This window comes from Ochlerotatus camptorhynchus, unplaced genomic scaffold, assembly GCF_037179485.1.
Source record: "Ochlerotatus camptorhynchus isolate MF236.1 unplaced genomic scaffold, CSIRO-AGI_Acam_v1.1 ptg000530l, whole genome shotgun sequence".
Classification (NCBI taxonomy): Eukaryota; Metazoa; Arthropoda; class Insecta; order Diptera; family Culicidae; genus Ochlerotatus; species Ochlerotatus camptorhynchus.
In genome coordinates this window covers 3690071-3715797 of record NW_027041014.1, presented here as the reverse complement: position 1 = coordinate 3715797, position 25727 = coordinate 3690071, and the positions used below count along the sequence as shown (strand labels likewise).

Genomic DNA, 25727 nt, shown 5'->3' with positions numbered 1-25727 from the left:
TTAAGATATTCAAGGTTTTCATCCAAAATAAGCATTATTTCCAAGGTCAGTGTCGTGTCCGGGCCGTCCAGGCTGACCAGGTCTGGAGCCGGACCTTGGGCCAATTTTACCCTTGAGAACGCTCCTCTTCGACATCTCAACCGCCCGTGTATAGATTCGTCGGAAAACTGACTGGAAACTGCAGTGTACTTCATATACCCTCCTTTTTCTTATTGTTCTTCAGTTGATCAATTCATACACTGGACAAAACCGAGATTTGTTTTATATTTATTTATCAACAGCTTACTTGCTCTTACTTCCTACATCTCCTCTAACCCCTACTCTTTATTCAAAGATTCTGTACAGCACCATATCCTTAAATTTACTGGGCTTACCAACTGACCGCTTCGGTCGAATCGCTGGTTGTGCGCTGTTGTCTGGTACATCCCGCGTCGTGATTTCTGGCTTAACATCGGAATCTTGTGACTCGTGAAGCAGATGCTCGTTCACTGCAGATTCATCTAGCTGCTTGAAATCGTCACAGATTGTTGAGGCAAGCTTTACGTCCTGAACATTCCTGGAGTACTGGACACCACGACCACTTCTGACTACAATTTTTGCTCCATCCCTTGCCATTATGGTGTATCTCTCAGCCGAAAAAGTTGGATCAGATTTCAATCGTTTCTGTTGGGTAATCAGCACTTTGTCTCCCACTGATATATCCGACTCTTTAGCACCTCGGCGTGAGTCAGCATATTTTTTGCTATTTAGTTTTGATAGAGCATCTTTCTCCCTTATTTCTTCTCGATCCAAGTCTGAACTTGCGATGGGATCGCAGAGGCAGGGGAATGTTCCCCGGAACTTCCACCCAACCAGTAATTCGAATGGTGTTACACCCAAACGAGACAAAGGTCTTACTTTATTATGAACTTGTATATATTTATCCAATGCCACTTTCCAATGCACTTTATCAAGCTTTGCGGCAGCTAGAGTCTCCTTTATCCCTTTATTTTGCCGTTCGACGGCACCGTTTGACCGTTTTATATTTATTTATCAACAGCTTACTTGCTCTTACTTCCTACAGTCAGTAGCTCGAAGTTGGGCAAAATTAGGCAAACCAGGTTGATTACATTTGAAAGTATACTTAAAATGCTGCACATTACATACCAAATCATTAGTCTTCTTTAGTATTCTCTGCTAATCTGCTTATTACCAAACTATAGGGTCACGACTTCCCATATAATTGTCTTACTGTTGTTTTTTTTATGAACAAAATTACTACCTTAAATTATTACTACCTATATCTCAATATAGTTACATTTCATCAACCGTTTCATACAATATCAAAGAAAAAAATATTCATCGCTACCCATTTCCTCGTCACTTTCAGAATTGTCGCTTACTTCTGTTTCACCATCGGTTCATGCATCGGTAGATTGAACTAGAAGAGTTTGAGCATCTTCGGACAAAAGCAGTTTTGCTTGTTTTGAAGGGGTCTTATTGTTGAAATAAACGGGTCAGATGATTCGTGGACCAATGTTCGTTCAGTTAACCGGTTACTACAACAAACACCGAGAATCACATTCCGAAGGAACAAGGACAACTGTTCCTTCAATCAATCGGTCACTACTACCGACACTGTGAATCACCTGCCGGGGGAAACAGAGACCAATCGTAGTTCAGTCATTTTTTAACACTACAAAAGACACTGGGACTCACCTGCCACGAGAAACAAAAACCACTGTTTATTTAGTCAACCAATCACTACAAAAGACACTACAAATCACCTTCTTGATTTCAAAAGAGATGATTTAGGATTTCTATTAAACTTGGCATGAATGAAATTCCTGGAACCAGCAAAATGGTAGCAACCAAGCTTCTAATCCTGAAGCAACTGGACCGACCGACAGTGCCCATTTCTCGCAGCGAAGTTCGCTGCCTTTCCAACCACCGGGTCAACCCGTGTCCAGCAGTAGCCGTAAATAGAAGTATTTATGGTGATCATATCATATGGTTGACACAAAACTGCAGGACTGCCTATTCTTTGCTGCATACAGCATAAATATTTACGTTTTTCGACAAAACTCAGGTAATCATAACAGATTCTTATTTTTATTTAATCATCAAGTAACCATAGGTAAACTTTGAGGTAAACCTCAATGACATTTTCAAAAATCTCTCAAGAATTTTTCATTTCAACGGCGCCGGTGGTGTAGTGGTAAGCGTGATTGCCTCTCACCCCAGCAGGCCTGGGTTCAATCCCAGTCGGCACCGCCGGGATGTTCTGAGGCATAACATCTCTGATCACGAAGGGAAGTAAAGCTGTTGGTTCGTGAATTGATGAGTCGATAGGTAGGGTCCAGGTGTGGGAGCTGCCTTCCTGGCGCGTCGGTAGCATTGGTGCTCAGTACGGAAAACAAACCAAAGAAAAAAAAAATCATTTTCGCTCATCTAGTCACATAACCAACAAAGCAACTACCCCTGTGTTGAAGTAGAACCATCGATCAGCAAAAGCAACCAGCAAAACGGTAGCGACGAAGCTTTTAATCCTGAAGCAACCGGGCCGAGAATCTTCTGAGTGCCCATTTATCGTAGTGAAATTTAGGTATCCTTCGCTGCGCCTTTCGCACCACCGGGACAACCCGTGTCCAGCAGTAGCCGGGCTGAGACTCTTCCAAGAGCCCATTCGTCGTTGAGGTATCCTTCACTGCGACCTTTCAACCAGTTGCAGCCACCTAGTCAACCCGTGTCCAGCAGCAGCCGCGCCAAGACCCTTCCGATTGCCCATTAAGCGTCATCATCATCTTCCAAAGGCTTTAAGTCTGTACTTGTCTGAATTAGTGCGGAACTTTTCAAGTAAAGCATTTGAATTAACCCAAAGTTCTGCACTAACACTTGTGCAATTCACAAACGTCAGAGAAGTCTATTGACTTCGTGTCTGATTCATAATCATCCAATCGGGGGTCTAACCATGTTCTTTATAATAACACTCATCCTCCAAGCTAACAATAGAAAGGAAGTTAAGCTTCGTTCCGTCCGGAGGAAATGAGAATGTGACAAGTAAAAAGCGATGGAGAAAAAAAAATTCCCTTATCCGAAGAAAATGTGAGGCAACCAGCCGGGCAGGGCAGCACCTTCAACGGAAAATTCTTAAATAATTTCATATTGATAAATTCAACACTTCTCATGAGCTGCTGCTGTTGCTACTGCTGTGCTGCTTTGCCGCTGGAGTTTGGTTTTGTTGCCATTCTATTCTCACCGCGGGTAGCTCCTTGTCACACCAGTGTGGTGGTGCCTCGTCGTCGTTGTCGTGTTCTTCCTGTTCTGTTCTTCTCAATTTCCTCTCGAAAGGATTGCTGTCGCCTTTGAAGCCTTTGACTCGTTATGATGGTAGGAAGGTAACTGGTAGATACCTGGTTGGCGTTAGACCAGGACCAAGTGAAAATTCCGAGCGGAGAATAAGCGATTTTCTTTAAAGTATGTACAACTACGCTGGTTGAATACCAATTTTCCGAACAATGACGAGTGGCGTGTGTGTGTGTGTGTGTGTGTTCGGCTGAGGGAAATAGGTAGTGATGATGATGATGATGGTGATTCTGATGGTACGTGCCAGGAGGGGTCGGATGCTATTACTTGATAGTTCCCGAGAGGGTTTAGCTGTACGACACGTGTGGCGGTTGTAAGCTTTGAGTATCTAATAGGTTTATTATCTGTTCTTGAAATTGGATGGTTTTTCTTTTCAATGCATTAGCTTCTTTCAGGTATGATGTGTAGGTGAGACAATTTTCGAAGAGGTTATTCTCTAATACAAGACAAACATTCGGCTTCTGGCAAAGTAACATCTCCTCAGCTTTATACACCCGTGGAATGTTCTCCATCCCTAATTTAAAATACAAACCATCAAAGGTACAACAAAGATTATGCACAACAAAGACCTTTCTCAATGTTTCCATTAGAACACTCCGGAGCCTAAAGGAATTTTTCTTCAACTTATCCCCATCCATCCATCCCTTCGCAAACAAAAAAAAACCCTCACAACAAGCAAGGAACGCTTAATTCATGCAGTTATGCTAAAAATTCCCTCGTCCCGTGTAAGAAAGGCGTCTAAATTTATAGTATAATTAGAGGAATAAAGCTGTTCAGCAATATGCTACGATGCTGGCTGGTACTTCCACTGCCGGGCTACAACCGTATTTCCCTATAACGAACGGGTACTTTACCTCTACTCCAATCCTTTCGCACAGAAGTGGGTGAGAACCGGAAGCTTTGTACGAATAAATATTGAGTTTTTTTTCCTGCCTGCCTGTCTCCACCTTCGAACACACCTTCCTTCCAAGGCATTTTCGACTCCCAGGCATACACTAAGACCTAATGCGACCTTTCCCTATCTCGATCCTACCCCACCACCACACACCACCGAAGGGATTTGATAATTTGTTGAAGAAGACTCCCGTATCCTGTCCAAACCCCCCCAATCCCCACCCCCTTCTAAGTCGACACAGGTAGGGATTTTACCGGAACGAAAAAGTTCACCGGGTCGAAACTCCGTATCCCCCTGCCATTTTCCCATCATGATGAGCCAGCTTAGTCTATACTTATGCCACCCTCCCCCCTCGGCACGGCCTGGCGAAACACATACACACGTCCTCCCATCGGGAAAGGAAAAGGGATGTCTGAAAAGTTTGCTTCAAAAGAAACGATCCGGAAGGCGGTCGGAACAGTTCCTCTCCTGATGGGATGGTGGGCGGGGAAATGACAGCCGAGGGAGGGTAGAAATTGCTTCATGGCATTTCATTAAATTAAATGTAATTATAGCGATAATGAATGTAACATACAGTGGTGATGCCTTTCGCTTCTGGGGTCGACCGGTTGGAGAAAGTGTGGGAACTTTCGGCAGTTTCGCCGTTTTCCAAGGGAGGGAAAGTTGATGAAACCATTTCTGCGATGGGCTTCGGAGGCCGGAGGGCAGGTTCTAAGAATTGCTGGCAAGGGCGAAAGTCTACGAGTCGAACATGACCGGAAGGGGGAAACGTTTTTGGCACGTTTGTGAGATTTTTTACGAACTGATGACACGATTGAAACAATGGAAATGTGCCACCGAAGGGCGGGCGCAGGAGGAGGGGACCAGCACAATGCATTTGCTGGAAGTTAATTATCAATGCCATAAATGGTTTAAACTGATTGTTGCTGACTAATCTGGCCTCGGGTGACTTGATAGTGGTAATGTAGTAATTTGGTTCTGTTTATTGCAGTTGGAAAAGATCGTAATTGAATTTCGATGATAGTGGTTGTGTCTGATGGGAATCAATGGTGCGATTGTGACTATGGGAATAAGAGTATCATATACCTGTCAACGTCACATTTGATACATGTAGGAATGTACTTTCGTGGGTAGCTGCAATTCGCTATGGCTCTATGCCGAATGAAGGATTCTTCTTCATTGGACTCGATCCTGAATCAATGTCGTCATGTGACCTTTATATCCTAACATTAAAAACATTAAAAAGAACGAGGTCTTCCCAGGATAAGATGACCTCTTTCAAGTTTGATGGAAGTTTTGGGTCGTAGTCGGGTGTAAAGCAAAAATCATGAAACTCAAACTCACCACGGTTTGGTTAGAAGTGTAACTGCTGAGTTTTGTTAGTTTGATATTCGTAGCTTCAATATCACAGATTGTAATATCGGTTCCAGGTTATTTGGCCAAATTCCATTTTACCAAATGGATCGTCAAGCCGCACCCGAACTCAGCTCAAGAAAAGAATGGGTAGAAAAGTGTTGACGTGACACTCGCTTTGATGGAAGCTTAGAAATCCTCTGGAATTCTCGAGGAATCACTGGGATATCCTAACGATAAGGAGGGGTTACTGTATAAATAAATAAAAATTAATGATCTTACCCAAACAACCAAGGGGAGCTGCACCAACAGCAACAGAAATATGAGCATTGGCATGATTGACCGCCCGTGTCCGCTACGCCGTTACTGACAGATCAGCTGTAATTGCACAGAGAACGAACAGATGATGCTTGGGACTAGCATTCATCCTCAATGTGTAAAAACTGGTGATCTCATACTTTTAAAAGGCAATACCAGCACCGGCCATGTCCGAATGCAGGTCAATCAAGGAATGGGTAGTAATATATTGACGTGAAAACTCGTGTTGCACGATGCCGTGAAATTCTCTACTCTTCCACGAGAAATCACTGGGATGTTGGATATTAGGGTTGGGATTGTTTCGGTAGACGATAAGCTGTATTAAGAGAATTTGTTCATGTCAAATAAATCCACAGATCCATCATCAAAGAGCTGAAAACTAATTTAAACAAATCAAATCAGTTGATTCAACCAGGGCGCAAGCTTAAAAGATTAAATCATTATAATATAAATCTAAACATTTTCCATCATCAAAGAGCTGAAAAGAAAAGATAATCATTATAAAGTTAATCTTAAAGTGTTGTATAATCGAAGAACTGAAAAATCATTTTCATACAACCAACAACCGGGTCAACAGAAGGTTATAAAGTTTTTTTTTTAATCTTGATTAAAGAGATTTTTAGCCGTAGGCTAGTTCATCTCTAAGGCGAAAAAGTGAACATTTATAATATAAATACAAAATTCAATAATATAATAAAATTGTTATAATATAATTTTCGAGATGTTCAATCATTGAATAGCTGAAAACAAGCTAAAATACTTTGACTATATGTTTTAGTATTACTTCTACGTGAAGTCAACGATTTACATACTTGAAGATGCTAATTTCAAATAACAGACTGTAGTGGTAATTTTTATACGATAGATGGAGTAGATGAAAGCATAGAGTTGATAGTTACGTTAGAGTATGGCAGTGTGAAGATTGCTTATAGATATTAGAATAGCGAGCTAGGACAACTTTTAAGGAAGGTACAAATCGGTTTTTAGCATCTTCAACTAAGCTAACATAATTTAAATCCAGCATGAATGAGAACTGAAAACAATGTACAATTTTTATTATTTAAATCTAGTGATGTAATATATTCAAAGAGCTGAAAATAAACTTGAACACCTAGTTCCCTCCACCGAGTCTGGCCACGTAAGTCCCGGCAAAACATAGCTTCACCGAGACCTCCTGGGATTAAACCCATGATATTCTGCTCATTAAGCAACACCGATCCCTCTAGGGCCATCGAGTATCTCAAAACCACAACACTCCACGGCAAAATATGATTATGTTTTCAGTTGGTATGTAATGAACATCAGAAATCCTCGAAAATCCATATAGTTTCAGCGGCTGATGGTTAAATTTAAATTTACTACGGCGACTACGATGGCGATTGCGACGGCGCCTACGACGACGACAGCAGCGAATTTGCAACCTACCACTTGTCTAGGACAACACCTACAACACCTTTTTCCGGCACCTTCACTTGAGCTTTATGTCTGCAGACGAGCACCTTTGCAAGCCGTAAACTTGCTGATTCACGGCAACGTCGGCCACCGAATCACCACCAAAACTCGTGACGGACACATTATCAGCACTTTCCCCGGCTCACCCGCCAACCGGACCGTGTTCAAACTCGCACACGGTGACGAGGGTCTCGAAAGAACTACACGCCGAAAGCGTGACATTCAAACACGGTGAATGGGCCTCCCAGGAGGCAATGAAAATCACAAACACACTTCCGCTATACACCGACTTCAGTAAAGCATTTGACCGCATCGACATACCATTATTAATCCTCAAATTGCAGAAAATAGGAATGGAGCCTGGACTTTTGAATTGGCTTCAATCATACCTAACACATCGTAAACAAATAGTTCGCTTTCAAAATAAACTTTCAGAGCCCCCAGGGTTCTCAGGGGAACATTTCCTACATACTTAAAAAAATAAAATTGCTTGTATATGCAGACGACATGAAGCTCTTTATGGAAATAAGTAATTCTAGCGATGCAGAAGAATTCCAGAATGAAATCAATATATTCCACACCTGGTGTAGTAAAAGTCTACTTCAACTGAACGTAAAAAAATGTACTGCAATAGCATTTAGCAGAAAAATTGAAACAACGCATATTGAAATATCATTAGGCAACCAAATAGTAGAAAAAAAGCAAAATTGTAAGAGATCTAGGTGTAATCCTAGACTCCAAACTAACTTTTATAAAACATTATAATACTATCATTAGTAAAGCAAGCAGAATGCTAGGCTTCATCAAAAGGTTCAGTCATAATCTCGAAGACCCATACACTATTAAGCTATTATATACCACATATGTAAGGCCAATTCTGGAATACTGCCACCTAGTATGGAATCCATACATTTCCATACACGAAGAACGCATAGAATCTGTCCAAAAACAATTTCTTTTATATGCTTTACGTAAATTGAATTGGACCGCATATCCATTACCATCTTATGAAGCGCTCTGCATGCTCATCAATATACAAACACTTAAGGAGCGCCTAGAATTTGCAATGCTGTTCTTCATCAACGACATTATTTCAATGCGCATAGATTCGGCAGAAATTCTCGCACAATTAAACTTTTACACACCTTATCGATATCTTAGAACACGGAATTTATTTTCTGAAAAATCGTACAGAAAAAAACTATGCAAAAAATTACCCAATAAATGGAATGATGCGCCTGTATAATTTGCATTGCGGAACTATTGACATCACTATGTCCAAGCATCAAATAAAAACTAAGCTAAACCAGAATATAATTAATGCATAGTATGTAAGTAAACATTGCAATCATCATTGTACATAGTCTATACTGGCTTCACGAAATGAATAAAAAAAATATTTTCGAGCTAAACTGTCCAAAATTTAAAAGGCCTTGGCCTCCTGAACAGCATTGCAGAAAACAGCAATTATTTCAAGCAAAGATCTTGAGATGTCGTCCCACTATTTACACGAAATTTATAAAATTGAAAAATCAATCTGATACAATTGAATGCTATTTTACCTCTTAGAGATGTCTCCTTCTTTCAAACATGAGCATTTCTTGGATAGATATAGGCAAATGACCAATTGATCGGATTATGTTCACTCTCTTGGCGTTGACTCCTTCTATCAAACATGAGCAGTTCGTTGTTAGATAAAAGTGAATTGCCAATCCATCTTATTATGCCCAAAATTTGTTAAGATCTCTTAGAGTCGACTCGTTTCTTCAAACATAAGGAGTTTTTGTGTGAAAATTGTTGCCCTATCAATTGAATATGTTGAGGTTATTTAAAGTAATCAGTTTATTGAGAAAACAAAACAGCATTTTTTTTAATATATATTAGTCATCTGTAATATTTGTCGATTGCAGTTCTTCTTCATAATTGTACAGGTAAAATAAGTTGTCTTATTATAGTAGTATAGAACCAAAAGCGAGTGACGAACATCTGGATCAGTGCTCTGTGGACATCGACCTGTATGTTGAAATACCCAAACAGTCCAGAACCCGAAGCAGCTGACGAGCATCGGGATGAGCGAAGTATCATCACCAGATCAGATATCAGACCAGAACCCGTAGCGACTTACGTTAATAAAAGCAACGAACGTCAAGATGTACCTCACGTGAGCACTGATCCAAAAGTGAATATATTGCATATTGTACGCGATGAACGCTTCCAGTAAGCAAATGAACGACGTCATCGAATGACGAATCTTGATTGGCTGCACGACAAAAAATTAATTTTAATATCACATCAAAGTGGATGCACTTCAATCGTGTCGAAAATATAATGGAATTATTACTTGCCAAAAAGGAAAAAAATGTATCATTAATACAGTGAACTGACCTTACGCTGCTTTTACTGCATTTGTTTATTTTTGTGGCTATACAAATTACATGAGATATTCGACATGATTGAAGTGCATCCTCTTGGATGTAATTTTAAAATTAATTTTCTGCTGTGTGACGCAGCCGAAGAAAGAGTATAAAAGTAAGCAACATTGCATTGATTCTTTAGTTGCCACTGATTCCCACACCCCACTCTTGATTCGCCTGAGAAATGTTCGTAGACGCCAGTTCCAAAGAACCTGGCGAGGAAACGTAAATGGCCGATCTGAACAAGGAGATTGCTTCCAGAATGGTCTCACTCCGTAACGAATGTTTCGGGCGGCTCGTCCAGAATCTGGACGACCACTCCAGACCATTCTGGAAAGTTGCCAAGGTCTTAAAGACGCACCCCAAGCCCATTCCACCACTCAAAGATGAAAATGATAACGTTCGGCTCATAATCACCCCTCAGGAGAAAGCAAATGCGATTGGTGAGCATATTGCCAAATCGCACTTGATTGGCTCGAAGTTCAAGTTGAGCAATGCGTATTCAACCTTGATTCCTCCCCTTGTGCTATCTCTCCGGAGGATAGAATCACAGTGGAACAGATTAGCTCAGCGTTGAAATGCACCAAAACCCGGATTCGACGGAATATTCAACCTAGTGTTGAAAAATCTCAACATGAAGGTTCACTCTCTGCTGGCTGCGGTCTTCAACAGATGCTTGGAACTGCACTACGTTCAAAGTATCTGGAAGGCAACGAAAATCATACTTATCCGCAAAGACCCAACGCTAGCTTCAAGCTACAGACCGATCAGCCTCCTTTCAGCGGTGAGCAAATTGTTCGAGAAACTTATTCTCAATCGTTTGCTCAAGTTTGTCGAGGAACATAACATTCTCCTACCGGAACAGTTCGGGTTCAGGAAGGGGCACTCCACTTATCATCAGCTAGTACGGATGATGAATAACATCCGAAGTAACAAGGCTGTATCCAAGTCCACAACCATGGAACTGTTAGACGTTGCGAAAACGTTTGACAATATCTTGCACAATGGGCTTGTATACAAGCTTTGTAGCTTCAACTTTCCTTTGCATCTTGTTAAAATCACCCGTAACTACCTTCAGCAAAAATCATTGAATTTCTGCTTTTCACACACATTCTCCATCCCAGCAGGTGTTCAGCAAGGAAGTCTGTTAGGCCCTTTGCTTTACAGCATCTACACTTCTGACATTCCTCCCCTCGGGGTTGAGTGGTCCGCCGAAGTAACCTATCTCGGGATGTTGGGCCTTATCACGGTGATAAGCAAGTGATACTCAGCATAAGAGCCGTGATTACCGTACAAATCAAAAGGGAATCACTTCACCGCGACGACAAGTGACAAGTTTTCACCGTGAAGTGACATCCGTAATAAGCCCCGTTGTTGTGTCCCGCCTTAGTTAGGTGTCTGTATCCGCTGATTTGCCGCAGATCCTGGGGTGAACAAACTGGCTGTCTACAAACAAATTTTAGCACCTGCAATCCTCTACGCAGCTCCGGTGTGGGAATCATGTGCACAGACTCACAGGAACAAAATCCAGGTCACTCAGAACAGAGTGCATAGGATGATCTTGGATCGTCCCTTTGAGACAAGAATTTCAGGCGTCAACCAAGCGCCTGTTCTAAAATTAGATTTCAAAATTGATGACAAAATTAGTCTAGGTTTGTGCAGAAATGCAATACATCAGATCATAAGCACTTTGTTTATAGTTGGTTAGGTGTATATAGCAGTTATAGGTTAGTTTTAGTTGTTAATAGTAGTTGTAAGTAGTCTCTTTTTTCGAATTCACAACAAACTAATCCCACCAAGGAGGTCATACTCTAAAACAGGCCTGATAGGACTAGAAACTGAAAATAATAATTAAAAATTCAAATGTACTAAAGTTGAAAAGACTCATCTGTGTCACTTGATAATGCATACTTGTAACCAAACAAATACAAGAAATAACGATCATTTAAAGTCAAAAAAGTCATTGATTCTTTATTCTGTATCCTGTATATAACCATTGAAGAGAAAACAGCAAAATAAAAAAAAGCAGTTGCCTGGAGAAATTTCCATGAGCGTAGGTCACTCAGTGCTGAGTAGCCTAAGTTTTTTTTCCATACAACTGAGTAAAAGTGACTCACTCTCTGAGTAGTTTCATTCTCCATGCACACGAAAATACTTTTTTTTTGTTCTAGACCGCTCGATAGGAAATTTAGAAATTGACCTAAAATTAAAGGGAGTCTCTAAACTTTCATTTGGTGGAAGTTTCAGCGAAACTTATCTATTTAGATAATGCTTACCACTAGAGATAAAATGTTATCACTAATTTACCAGGAGTTTACAGGGGAATGACACACCCTTATTTATTTATCCACAAATCAGCATGAAAATCCCCAGTAAAAGAAATCCAGAATATATTTCTCGTATCCCACTTAGGCTGACGCAAATTATTTTTTTTTTTATTTTATGGTAACCCCCCTTCTCCTCTTCCACCATCATCACCTTCAAAAATTCAATAATATTGAATGGGCAATAAAAATTGCTAAGTTAAAAATTGAAATTCCTATTCGCAAAATTTCTTAAAATATTTGTTAAATGAATGTATTAATTAATTTATTCAATACTTTATATTTTTTTCGTTACATGTTATTTATTTTTTTGCCAAAGACAGTAACTTTCTAGCTGTTTAGGATCTCGAGATATACCACATGCGAGAATTTTACATATATATGGTGGAGCTACGTAGTAAAATACATTTTTACCTACTGTCCACCATCAAAAAGATCTTGACTTCCTGAAGAACTTTGCCTAACACATTTACAAGAATGGTCAAGATCTAGAGATATTTTATGTACGAGAATTTCACATGTATACTAGCACCACTAAGTGAGAAAACTCTGAACTACTGTTCACTAGCCAAAAGTGCCGAAGACAGTAACTTTTTAGCTGGTCAGGATCTCGAGATATATCACCTGCGATAATTTCACATGGATGCTAACGATACGCAGTGAGAAAATTCAGAGCTACTGTCCACCAGCGAAAAGGTTATGATCTCCTGAACAACTTTTTCTAAATCAGTAACTTTTTATCTGTTACGTGGATCTGGATTGGATTAATTCCATGTTGTAACCAATTAAGTTAAATCCCACATAGTATGAACAGCGTTTACGCGGTTTCCATTAACATCTTCCATTTTTTTTGGTTTACTGTAATAAAAGTGTAGCTTGTTAAGTTCAAAACAAGTTTTTTGAGGAATAAACGTTGGTTTCAGATCGATTTGTAGCTCGGCAGGAAAATGGAAATGGAAAGCTCACACTATTGTACGAAGTACAACGCACGAGTACTCTTGTTACAAATGTGGGCGCGAGTAACGAAAGGTTAATCATCAGTCAAACTAGAATAAGACCGAACAGTAAAGCATCTTGAACAGGGGAAAGCTCCGTGGGATGGATGTTGGATAGGTTGATGATTTGCATAATAACTTGCCCCTGGAAGCAGCTCGCAAACCGATGGTCACCGGATGTAATTTCCCATGATTGACTAATTACCATTGCAAAAATCTCGCTTTCCTTCCGGTCGAATAATTCAATTTTTCCGGTCTCTTCTAAGCTTTGCAACAGACTGCTCACTCAACGCTGGTGTGCTGCTTTCCGGTTGCTGTGCGCAACCAGTAAATTACCGATGATGGAAATGCTCCCCATATGCAAAGTAGTATCTCTTTTCCGTATTCCGCTGCTGCTTGCCTGGATTCCTTCCTGTGCTTCTTGGCGAACGTTGCCAATTGTCTCACGGTTTCCGTGACGATAAAAATTGCACCGCTGCTGTTCGTCATCCGTTGTCCTGATAGCGCCGTCCTGAGGCGATGGTGCTAAAAGCCAGCTGAGCTACACGGGGAAAAAGATACAGTGCTCCAATATGTAGCGTGGCTCAAGAGCATCAGCAACTATCTCACAACGGTAGCAGCGCCGGCTCGGGAAGGAAGAAGTAAATTATAATATTCATGATTATTCGAATAAAGTATCATAAACGACAGTGTGATGGAGTGTAAATGTGGAGCAAGAAAAAAATATGGAAAAACCTGGGCCTGGAGAAGGTGCAGACGATAACGCGCTCTCCCCCCTCCCCCCCTTGAAGGATGATGAAGTCATTGTGGCTCAGCTACTCGGCAGCCAATGTTTCAGTGCTTCTGTTCGCTGCGATGTCGTCGTCGTCGTCGTCGGCGTCTTCTGGTTCGACTTTGCTGATAGCACCTCCAACCGAAACCCCAGATAGTCACCACAAGCAGCGATGTCATTTCACTCAGTAAAATAGTAGCAGCAGAGGTAGTTGGTCTTCTTCTTTTTTTCAGTTCGTTTTTGCTTAACTTGGGGTGGGGAGATATTTGGTACATGAAAAACATGTGCAGCTAGTGATTCGTGCGGAGTGCGCGCCGTGGTGAGAACATATATTTCAAAGCGATATCTTCATGTCGGCCGGTTTCTTTATTGCCTTCATTTCCGTGGAGTTCTTTTTTTTTGCGATGTCACGAGGACCTTACACTTGAATTTACATGTAAGGTATCCGCAGAGGGTTGGTATGAAGCTTACAAAAGAAGATGCTCACGCAATTATGCAGCATCTTACGGATTATTATGTTTAGGGGTGTTGGAAAAGATAAAGATTGGAGAATCTGTGGCAAAAGGATTTGTCTTTCGACAGCCGAAAGGACAATAGACAATAGATTGAAATCCCAAAACTGTTTTTTTTTAAGGTTGAGTGTAATTTATAGAAAATTTAATTGTAGTCATATTTTATACATTCAAGCACTGAAGACCAGTGCTGATAAGCATAATTTCTTCTACACTAAACCAAGCTGAAAATGAAGACAACCTTAACTCTGTGTACCCTCAATTTGACCTCAAGTGGCCTAATGTTGTAACTTTTTTTATTTGTAGATTGATTTTACTAATTCCTTCATGACTATGTGTGTCCACCTAGAGTTCTGTAATATAAGATGAAATCTACTCCAAGAAGCTTGAAAATATATTTATTGGAACATTTTATTGTAATACTTACGTTGTCTGTACCCTGGGGTCAATTTGACCCCAAATCCAAATTGCCATATCTTAACTAAATTTCAACGTACTTCTGAAATTTCAAATGATTTTCAAAGTAAATTTAGTGGAGTTTTTGTTTAAATTAACAGATTTTTTTGGAGGGATGTATCGCTCAAGTGGAGGAATCATTGTAAAACTATACCCATGAAGTGGCATATTTTGAGATTAGAGATGTTTATATCACGAGATCCCAACCATATAGGATGTTGATTCTTTCTGTAAAGATATTCAAAAGTACAAGAACTTCAAAACTATGGATAGTTTATGACAAAATTTACTCACTAGATGGCGCTAAAACACTAGATACACACATTATAACGCTGTCCACAAATCCTACTCATATGGATGGTTTCCGTATTCAGCAAACTTGTTTTAATGGACGGGACCTATCTTCAGGAACAGGGTTTAGTTCAGAAATCACTCTCCACGTGGCACTCGTGTGAAATTCATGTTGAAGTGTTTGCCCTAACTTAACATCTTGACTAGATTAGAATGTTTCCATTTTCGGTAAAGTTGTTCAGATGAACAGGACCTATCCTAAGGTAAAGAGTATAATTTACTAGCGGTGCCAGTAGTGTAGTGATAAGCGTGATTGCCTCTCACCCCAGCAGGCCTGGATTCAATTCCAGTCGGTGCCGCCGGGATGTTCTGAGGCATAAAATATCTGCTGACCGTTGCCCACCGTTGGTCCTCGGTTCATGAGTTGATGGGTCGATAGGTAGGATCCAGGTTTAGGAGCTGCCTCCCTGGCGTTAATGCTCTGCACGGAAAACAAGATCGACGGAAAATAAATCAAGGAAAAAAAAAAGAGCATAGGCTACTGATCTACAACTGAATTAGTATGATCAATACATACTAATTCGGATTTCGGATTCTGGCTAAACAGTCTTATGGCATAACAAATTAAATAGGGGAAATGACGGCTTCGGCATGACAGACTATTTTCGGCAACACAAATTGAAACACTATTTTCACTGGATTTTCTTACAAAAACACTTCGCTGAATGCATGCAAACGATTCTTTATGCTTTCAGCTTCACTTTGACTATATTTTTAACACTGAGAAAAAGCAATCTAGCAAGGTTTTCTTGAAATGCAACGCACGCAGTACAAATTGTAGCTGATTTCGAGTTGCCGATAATAGAACAGCAGATTTACATGCAGTTCAAATGGAACGGTTGCCGAAGAAAAAGTGGTTGCCGACAATACTCGCTCTCACTAGAGAAGATTAGAGATTTGTAAAAGCGTTTCAAAACAGTTTTTGACAATTCTTTCGACTGAAATTGTTAGAGCAGCTGGCAGCAAAAGATTGTAAACAAACCAATACTGCATATGTGTGCGTTCCTTAGAGAAAAAGGCTATAGAAAGAAGGTCGCTGCTTAGGTTGCCGAGAATACGTAAATTCCCCTATAATGTTCTCGTTCCGTTTCAGTCTGGATTAGGACCTTCTTCAGGAATCTTTAATTTATTAGTTTATTATTTTTAATTTTAATTGCATTGTTGATGATTTTAAAACTACTAACAAAGAAATAACTGTTCATGTCTAAATACTTAAATCCTGTCATGTTCCCTGTTTTCTGTCTATTGCCTTAATGTTGTGTTATAATATATATTGTGGTTGTTGTCTTGGTTGAAACTTACTATTGAATTCTGTACTAGTTCCATGTACAACGGTTCTGAACTCTGCACTAGCGTGCACAGGAATCTTGTTAAGGAGGGGCAATTTTGTTTTCTTTGGTGCATTTAATCTGGGGATGGGGAGTACTCCTAAGTACGTCGTAGATGGTGCTGTCCTCCTCCCACTTTTTCCCTACTGTTCAATTTAGTTCATTTTACTTATTTTTTGCTCCGGTGGTGGTTCATCTTCTTCAATGCAAACTGCTTTCAGACAGCCAATTAAAATTGACATTTTAATCCCATCGACGATGTCGATGATGATCGGTTCTTCAAATGGTTGCGATAGTAGGGCTGTATCCGAAATTATACATTTGCTGCAATGTTGTTGCCTTGGTGGTTGAATTCAGCTGAAGTCACGTCAGTTGGTGGTGATAGCATCGACAAACCTAGATGAATGACCAATAAGAATCGCATTCTCCTTTCGCATGCACACTGCGTCGACAAGTACAAGGCTCAAACAGTGCTCATAGCAGTGAACAAACAGTATATTGCTCTTGATCAATCCAATCTTGATCAGTGATATGGAGTGCTTGGCACTGATAAAGTCTGCAAGTAGTAGACGAAATATGCGTATCTGTCAAAATATAAGCAATTATAACGGAATTAAAAGGAAACAAACCAACACACTCGAATCTATTCATTGACATTTTCAGAGAAGATTCTTCGACGATTTTTTAGCAAGACAACAATCGACCAAGGTTCAATGGCAAACTAATATCCACTTTTCAATTAGAGAATCCAAAAGTTTTTTTTTTTTAACTCTATGAGCTCTTTTGAAATTCTTCTCAGAAGTCCTCTGGAGTTATTTTTAGAACTCTCCTTGACTTTTACTCAGAACACCTTAGAACTGAAATTTCCTTAGAGTTTCAGAAGAATTTCCCCAGTATTATCCAGAAATTATTCCCGGAATGAGTTAAAAATTATGAAATTTTCCTCAAAATCCCTTTGGAATTTCACTCAAAATTTAATTTTCTCGGTATTCTTTTCAGAATTATCTTGGAACTATAACAGGATTCACTAGAAATTATTCGCAGAATTTTCTTGGAATACTCCCCAGAAATTCTTTGCAACTGTCCTCAGAATTCAATATCCTTGAGGATCTTCTCGGATTTTTTTTAGAACTCTCCTAAGAGCTCTTTTGAAATTCTTCTCAGAAGTCCACTGGAATTATATTTAGAACTCTTTATGATTTTTTCTCAGAACACCTTGAAACTGAATGTGCTAGAAATTTTCCTCAGAATTCGCTTGAAATTTTGCTTAAAATCCCTTTGGAATTTCACTCAAAATTTGATTTTCTCGGTATTCTTTTCGAAATTATCTTGGAACTAGCTGCAGGATGTACAAGAAATTGTCCGCAGAATTTTCTTTGAATTCTCTCCAGAAATATTTTGGAACTGTCCTAGGAATTCAATATCATTGAGGTTCTTCTCGGAATATTTTAGAACTTTTTTTTCTCAGAACGCCAAGAAACTGAAATTCTCCTAAATTTTCAGAAGAATTTCATCTATATTCTTCAGAAATTCTTCCCAAAATGAGCTTGAAAGTATCCTCGGAATTTCCTTGAAATTTTCCCCAACATCACTTTGGAATTTAATTCAAAATTTGATTCTCTCGGTATTCTTTTCGAAATTATCTTGGAACTATCTGCAGGATTCACTAGAAATTATTCGCAGAATTTTCATGGAATCATCCCCAGAAATCATTTCTTTTGGAACTTGTCTTCAGAATTCTTCTCGGAAGTCAAGTTTAAGTTGTCCGTCCATTCACCAAAACGTTGTAGTTTTTGCTACCAGAAATGTTCAATAAAGCTTGCCCCTCCATTCACCAGAACTGTGCAATGTTTACAATTCCTGAATTTTCAATTCAGCTATCGCCTCCATGCAGTAGATTGTTGCAAATCTTGCACCAGAAATTTTCAATACAACTTGCCCCAGAAAATTTCAATTGACCAGAACGATGTAAATTTTCCACCGTTAATGTTCAATAAAAATTGTTCTCCAATCTTCTGATTGGTGCAGATATCCGTTTTCTATTTTCCACCAGACATTTTCAATATAGCTTGCTTCTCCTATCATCAGAATGTTGTAGGTTTTTTATCTAATAAAGCTTGCCCCTATTTTCAGATTTTTCAGCATATATTTTCAGTAAAGCAGCTTCCCTCCAATAATCAGAATAGTGAAAATTCTACACCAGAAATTATTATTAAAGTTTGTTCCTCTACTGAGTAAAAGGATGCAAATTTGAGACCAAACATTTTCCGAAAAGCTTGCCCATCTGTTCACCAGAATGGTGCAGATTTTCCTCCAGTAGTTTTCAATATAGTTTAATTTAAATAAAGCTTGTGCCTTCATTTACCAGACCAGTGCAAGTTTTCCACTAGAATTGTTTTGTTCATTTCATTTATCATAGCGATACAAATTTTGCACCAGAAAATTTCAATAAAGCATGTTCTTCCATTCACCAGAACGGTGCACCAAAAATTGTCAGTGAAGTTTGTTTCACCATGCACCTTTGTGGTGCAATTTTCAGGCTTTGCCTCTTCATGCAAATTTTCCACCATAAATTTTCAATGAAGCTTGCACTCATCAGAACGATGCAAATTATGCACATGAATAACCTTGTTTCTACAAGTGTTGCGAACGTTCCACCAGAAATTTTCAGTTAAATGTACACCTCCAATTTTTTTGCATGATTCAATTTTTCCACCAGAATTATTCATTAATGATATTTTTACACCAGAATTATTCAATAAAAAGCTTTTTCTACAATTTACCACCACAAAGGTGAATTTTTTCAACCTTAAATTTTCCCTCTGCTTTACCCTCCATGAACTACTTTTAAAAAACAAATTAAAGCAGATTTTTTTTTGTATGCACCACTGTGGTGCAATTTTTTGACCAAAAAAAATGTGATTGATGTTTTTCCATTCATGCACCTTTGTGCTGCAATTTTCAGACACCATCTAAAAGGAATTGACGCAATAAAAGGTTTTCAGTGCCCTTATAGTATGAAATGAATTTATTTACCTTCAAATCAAGTTATCAAGAAATCAAGTTATTTTATATCATAATTTGGAAATGTGGAAATACACATCTTATATTTAAAAGGAGGGGCAATTGCTCCACCCTGTGCACGCCAGTGGAACTCTGATTGTTATTATTGTGCGGTGGGCGGTGCATCTCTACCCCCCGCATAGAGATGCTAGCCGCTCACTACCTACTACGAACATAGCCCTGCGCACTCCTCAGCAGATCGTCCTCTTCCTCATCGTACCGTCATTGCAAGTGCGGACGCTTGGGTAAGTGGCTTGCAAATCCTGCAACCAGATTCCTCAGTGAATGGCCGAACTGCACATTTATGTGTTTGTGATGTAGTGGTTCTATTGAAAGTGTGTTTGTTAGATTATTGTTTCTTAAGGTTATGCATAATTCCTGTATAAATGATACTTAGTCCTTCTGAATCTGATCGTTTGTTGATGTTTTCGGCGGTCATGATCTGGCATATCTCTAGTTATATCTATTTATTTATTTATTTATTTCGTCAACCAACGTAGACTAGTACAATTAATACAGTTTTGTTTTCTTAAATATATATTTATATAAAAAAAGTAGTGTCAGCTTTCTTGTCTTTTCTTTTATGAGTTGTTATTTCTTATGGAATAAAAATATTGCTTTAGTTTATGCCGAGACATTGTAAAGTCAATGGTTTCGCAGTGTTTATTGTAAGAGGCCATCATGCGGTTTAATGGCCCATATTTTGCATAATTTGTGCGATGATGTTTTATGGCAAATAAATTTCGATTTCGGAGTTGCCGAGTGGGTGCATGGAAATTTAATTTTGATAAAAGTTCTGTTGAGTCAATTCGCTGCGAAACGATATCATTTACAGATGAAACCATTGCATATTCACGACGCTCTTTTAATGTTTGTATGTTTATAAGCATGCAGCGTGCTTCATATGATGGAAGAGGAAATGAAGTCCAACCTAATTTACGAAGAGCGTATAATAGAAATTGTTTTTGTACTGATTCTAATCTTTCTTCGTGCGTGATTGAAAATGGAGACCATACAATGCTGCAATATTCCAGTATTGACCTCACATAGGCAATATATAGTGTTTTAATTGTGTAAGGGTCCTGAAAGTTATAGCAAAAGCGCTTGATAAAGCCTAGCATGTTATTTGCCCTGTGAATAATTGTATTGTAATGGTCTATGAAAGTTAGCTTAGAGTCTAAGATAATTCCTAAATCCCTAACTCTTTCACATTTGTCTACAGTTTGATTTCCTAATGCAATTGAAATATTTGAAGTTGTTCTTTTTCTACTAAATGATATTAAGTTACATTTTTTACATTCAATTCTAGTAGACTTTTTTTGCACCATATGTAGAATATGTGTATTTCATTCCGGAATATATTGATGTCTTCTTCATTTCTTATTTCCAAAAAGAGCTTTATGTCGTCGGCATAAATAAGCAATTTAAGTTTTTTGAGAATGTAAGATATGTCGTTTACGTATAGAATAAAAAGGAGAGGTCCCAAATGAGAGCCTTGGGGGACGCCTGAAGTGACTTGAATTGGGCTCGATTTCTTTCCGTTGAATTTAATTATTTGTTGGCGGTTAGTTAAATATGATTCAAGCCATTTCAGGAGCCCTGACTTAATTCCAATTTTTGCAGTTTAAAGAGTAACATTGGTATGTCAATGCGGTCAAATGCCTTGCTAAAGTCTGTATAGAGAGCTTCTACGTGGTTTCCATTATCCATTGCATTCAATGAATAGTCTATAAATTCAAGTAAGTTGGTCGAGGTCGAACGACCCTTGAAAAAGCCGTGTTGCATGTCAGTAATTCTATTTTTGATTTGGAGAAATAATTTTTCGTTGATAATTGACTCGAAAAGCTTAGGAATGCAAGAGATAATGGCCATTCCACGATAATTACGTACGTCAGATTTTCGACCAGATTTAAAGATAGGTACTAGAAATGAGCTTTTCCAAATTTTAGGGAAGGTTCCGGATTCCAGGGACATATTAAAAAGCCAAAACAATGGAGCAGTGAGTTCCATTGCTAGACATTTAATAAATACTGGAGGAATTCCGTCAGGTCCAGGACCTTTTGAGGCATCTAAATTTTTTAAAGCCTGCAAAATGTCCTGCACTTGAAGTTGATTGAGGCCAATGTCCCTTGAAAATTCTGGATAAAATGCAAAATAATCGCGGTCACGATCTTCTTCAGAAAATGTCGTATAAATTTCTTGAAAAAATTTTGCGAATAGATTACAGTTTTTTTTCCGAACTATCACCGACATTTTCGTCTAGATGCATTATTGAAGGAAAATTGTCAGATTTTAATTTCGGTAATCGCAAAAATTTGCTGCTGGAATCCAGTATTTTGGCTGCATCGAGTGTCCTGTTGAAATACTGTGTTCTACTATCGCTGTTCGGTACTTCAACTGTTCGAGTTGGATTGCTCCATCGTGTTGGTTGTTTACGTTCTGCGTTACGACTGCTGAGTCAGAATCCAAAAGATCAGTAAAGAGTATAGTTCAGAATTCACTCACCAGACAGCGCTAGTGTAATATTAATTTTGAATTGTTTGCCCTAACTTAGCATCTTTAGTAGATAGAAGGTTTCCATCTTCAGCAAAGTTGTTCAGATGAACAAGATCTATTTTATGGTAAAGAGTTCAGCTCAGAATTAACTTACCAGGCGGTGCTGGAGTGACAATAATTTTTCATTGTTTGCCCTTACTTAACCCATTAACACCCAGTGATTTATTTATTCATCAGTATTTAGAACTTCGGTCCTTTCCAAGGGCTGGTCACTCTACACACGTATTTTGTGCCCATTTTTTCTCAGTGTGCCTCAGTTGTGACAGCAGCGAAGAGAATGCCAGTCATCGGACTGACTTTTGTTTGCTTATGAATAATGGCATGCCTGGCAACCCGTTTAATTTGATAGTTCGAATGTATTGTTTTTAAGGAAGAACACAATAAGCAGTGGAATCCGAACCAAGGCGATGATCCAGAGGCTGGACAAACTGACCCAAAAGGTGATGGAGTTCCAAAGCAAAGACAGCATCGAAACAAATCTGATGGCATTCAGAATTTATAGCCACCGGGAAAACCTGCTGCAAATGTTGAAATCACTGGAATTCTTTCAGTGATCAGAAGGCTAACTGGCATCGAACCAGTACTACGTGGACACACGATTTGAGGAGGCCAATAATGCGCCTAAAGTGTTTCTCTGCTAAAGACTGACTTCGTCAGTGGTTGCATGTGCCCGTGGAACGACAGTCGGCGAAACTAAACTAAAACTAGTATATCCAAAACAAGACAGAGTAGCTAGTTGTGACGAGGCGTTTATCTTCCTTATTCCTTACTTGACCATTTCTCATCTGCCACACAAAGCTATAATGAAACGAACATAATTTTGGCATTTTTTCATATCATATCTGGTGCTTTGTGGAATGTGGGATTTGCGATTTTGATCATTAGCGATTACCCTGATTTTGGTTTGTATGGCGTGGAATGAATTACTATTCGGACCGGCTAATGCCTATGTCTGTGCACTGTTGGGGATCCTAGTGTGGAATCCAACTTGGTTTTGAGGAACGAAGCGAAAATTCTACGTTGTGTTTCAAAATGTAATAACATTGATTTGTCAACAACAATGATTTAGCATATGAACTGAGCAGGCGCAGAGAAAGTACAGTGTTGCCAGTAGCTTCAAAGATCATGAATGTTTCTTACTATGGGTGCCAAACTGTGTCAATAAGCGTGTCCATGTGTGCCCAAATCTGATCTTGGTACGCTGTACGGAGTGACCAACCACTTGGTCCTTTCGACCTTTTGTCGCTTTTGACCTTATGTCTTTTGGTTTTTTTTTCATTCGCGTTTGTCCTTTCGACCTTTTGTCTCTAAACCGTTTTGACATATTTTTGAAGTAATAGCTTAGAAAAACAGTTATGACGTTTTGACTATTTGCTCGAGCTTTAAGAAAGCGTCTAGGGTTGATGTATCAAACAGCGAGTTATCCAATCAGAATCTCACGAACACTAATGCAACTTGTAAATTCATAGGGTTTTCATAGTTCTTACACTTAACGGCGCCGGTGGTGTAGTGGTAAGCGTGATTACCTCTCACCCCAGCAGGCCTGGGTTCAATCCCAGTCGGCGCCGCCGGGATGTTCTGAGGCATAACATCTCTGATCACGCCTTCCTTCGGATGGGAAGTAAAGCCGTTGGTCCCCGGTTCATGAGTTGATGGGTCGATAGGTAGGGTCCAGGTGTGGGAGCTGCCTTCCTGGCACGTCGGTAGCATTGGTGCTCAGCACGGAAAACAAGATCGACGGAAAAAAAACAAACCAAAAGGAAAAAAAAATAGTTCTTACACTTTTATATAAGTGAGGCATACGGTGGGCCATATTGCTAGTGTCTACGTAGAGTGCGGGTCACACTCAGTGCCTCTCTAAGGTAATGTGTGTCAAGGATGACAAGCTAAAAGGGCAAATTCGAAGAGCTTCTTTTTAGCGCATTTTTACAAAATACAATGCATTCAGTTTCAAGAATCATGAAAAATGTGTTTGCTATTAAAGTGCAACAAATTTTCTGTGCTCTAAAATTAAGTGCTTATGAGAAAGTTAAGAGATTTTGAGAGGTAAGCACATGTCATCGGCAAAAGACGTGTGTTAATTCCACTTAATTAATGTTGGTATCCATGACAGATACGTATTTCGACTACAATGTGCAGTCTTCATCAGTGTCATTCAGAAGTAATCGATTTCAACAGGTGATGCATGCATCCAAGGGCATCTGTAAATTCTGACAAGTTCACCTACCTGTGCACCTTTCAACGGTGTCCAATCATCTTCTCGCCAAAAACCCAAATTGATCCAATACCACGAATCATGGGGCAAGCTATCTCCGCAGATAACCTTTAACCCCCATCAATCATCACCTACCTGTCTTTCGTCCGCCAAATGCGAGCAGAAAAAGCTCATAATTTTCCATTCAAATCATCCACTTCATTTTCCATCTGCCATCATCATCCAGCAGACTAGACACTGGATACCCGTGTAGAGCAGAATAGCAAAACCAGAGTAATATATTACGCTTATTCTGCTATCAAAAGATACTTTGGCATTATTTTGATACGCGCCGGTGATGTAGTGGTAGGCGTGAGGCATAACATCTCTGATCACGCGTTCCTTCGAAAGGGAAGTAAAGCCGGTGGTCCCCGGTTCATGAGTTGATGGGTCGATTGGTAGGGTCCAGGTGTGGGAGCTGCGTCGGTGGCGTCGGTGTTATTGGGACTCAGTTCGGAAAGCAAGATCGACGGAAAACAAATCAAGTGAAAAAATTTGTTTTGATATTAAAGTATCATGAATTCAATAGCTTAATTCGATCTGATAAAGGCTGACTGAAAGTAAATTGGTACTCACAAAAAGACCTGTAATTCATGATTCAATAAGTCTTAAAACTCCATTAATGGTTGCTTTACAGTACTTGTATTAAAACTTCAAAGTTACAGCATTCGATGGTTACATTTCCCCAGTTCGAACGAAATCTCAAACCTTCCTCTTGATGGAGCCCATCAGCGCCCGCACTTTGGAAACGGACACGGAATCAGCGCATTTCTTCCATTTTACATTTTACCAATGTACGATAGGCATAATGGACGTTGGGCATAAAGGACGTTAGGCATAATGGACGTTAGGCATAATCTACCCGATGAATTCCAGAAGGATGATAATGGGAACCGTCTATTGATTGCTGACTTCGGTGACAATAATTAAAGAGCCTTAATTTTTGGAACTCATAAAAACTTGCGACGTCTTGGACAGGTAAAGTATTGGATTACAGATGGTACGTTTGCCACAGTTCCTTGTTTGTTTCGGCAACTCGTCACTGTTCATGGAAGTATCGCTCCCGCACATCAGCAGACGGTTCCGCTAGTTTTCATTCTGATGACAACAAAAACAGAATCGTTGTATAGAAAAGTATGGCAGGAAATCCTGGAAGCAGCAGGTATGTATTTTTTTGCTATGGAATGAAAAATCACAGAATTCACCATTTTTCATTTCATGAGCTGTTCTTTGAGGAAAACCTTTTCTTCTTTCACAATTGCAATATGTGTGTAAGAATATATTAACAAATGTGTGATTTTTTTATTTCTAGATGCGATTGAATTCAAGATTTAGTTCA

General features: G+C 39.4%; 1 protein-coding gene across 1 annotated transcript in view; it reads right to left on the bottom strand.

Annotated features, from left to right (window-relative positions):
- Window positions 1–324: 324 nt before the first annotated feature.
- LOC135713031 (uncharacterized) overlaps window positions 325–25727 on the bottom strand; it is a 31542-nt gene continuing 6139 nt past the window's right edge. The window contains exon 2 of the mRNA XM_065236108.1: window positions 325–799. Coding sequence (XP_065092180.1) covers window positions 325–799 — 475 coding nt within the window. The remainder of the gene's footprint in view (window positions 800–25727) is intronic.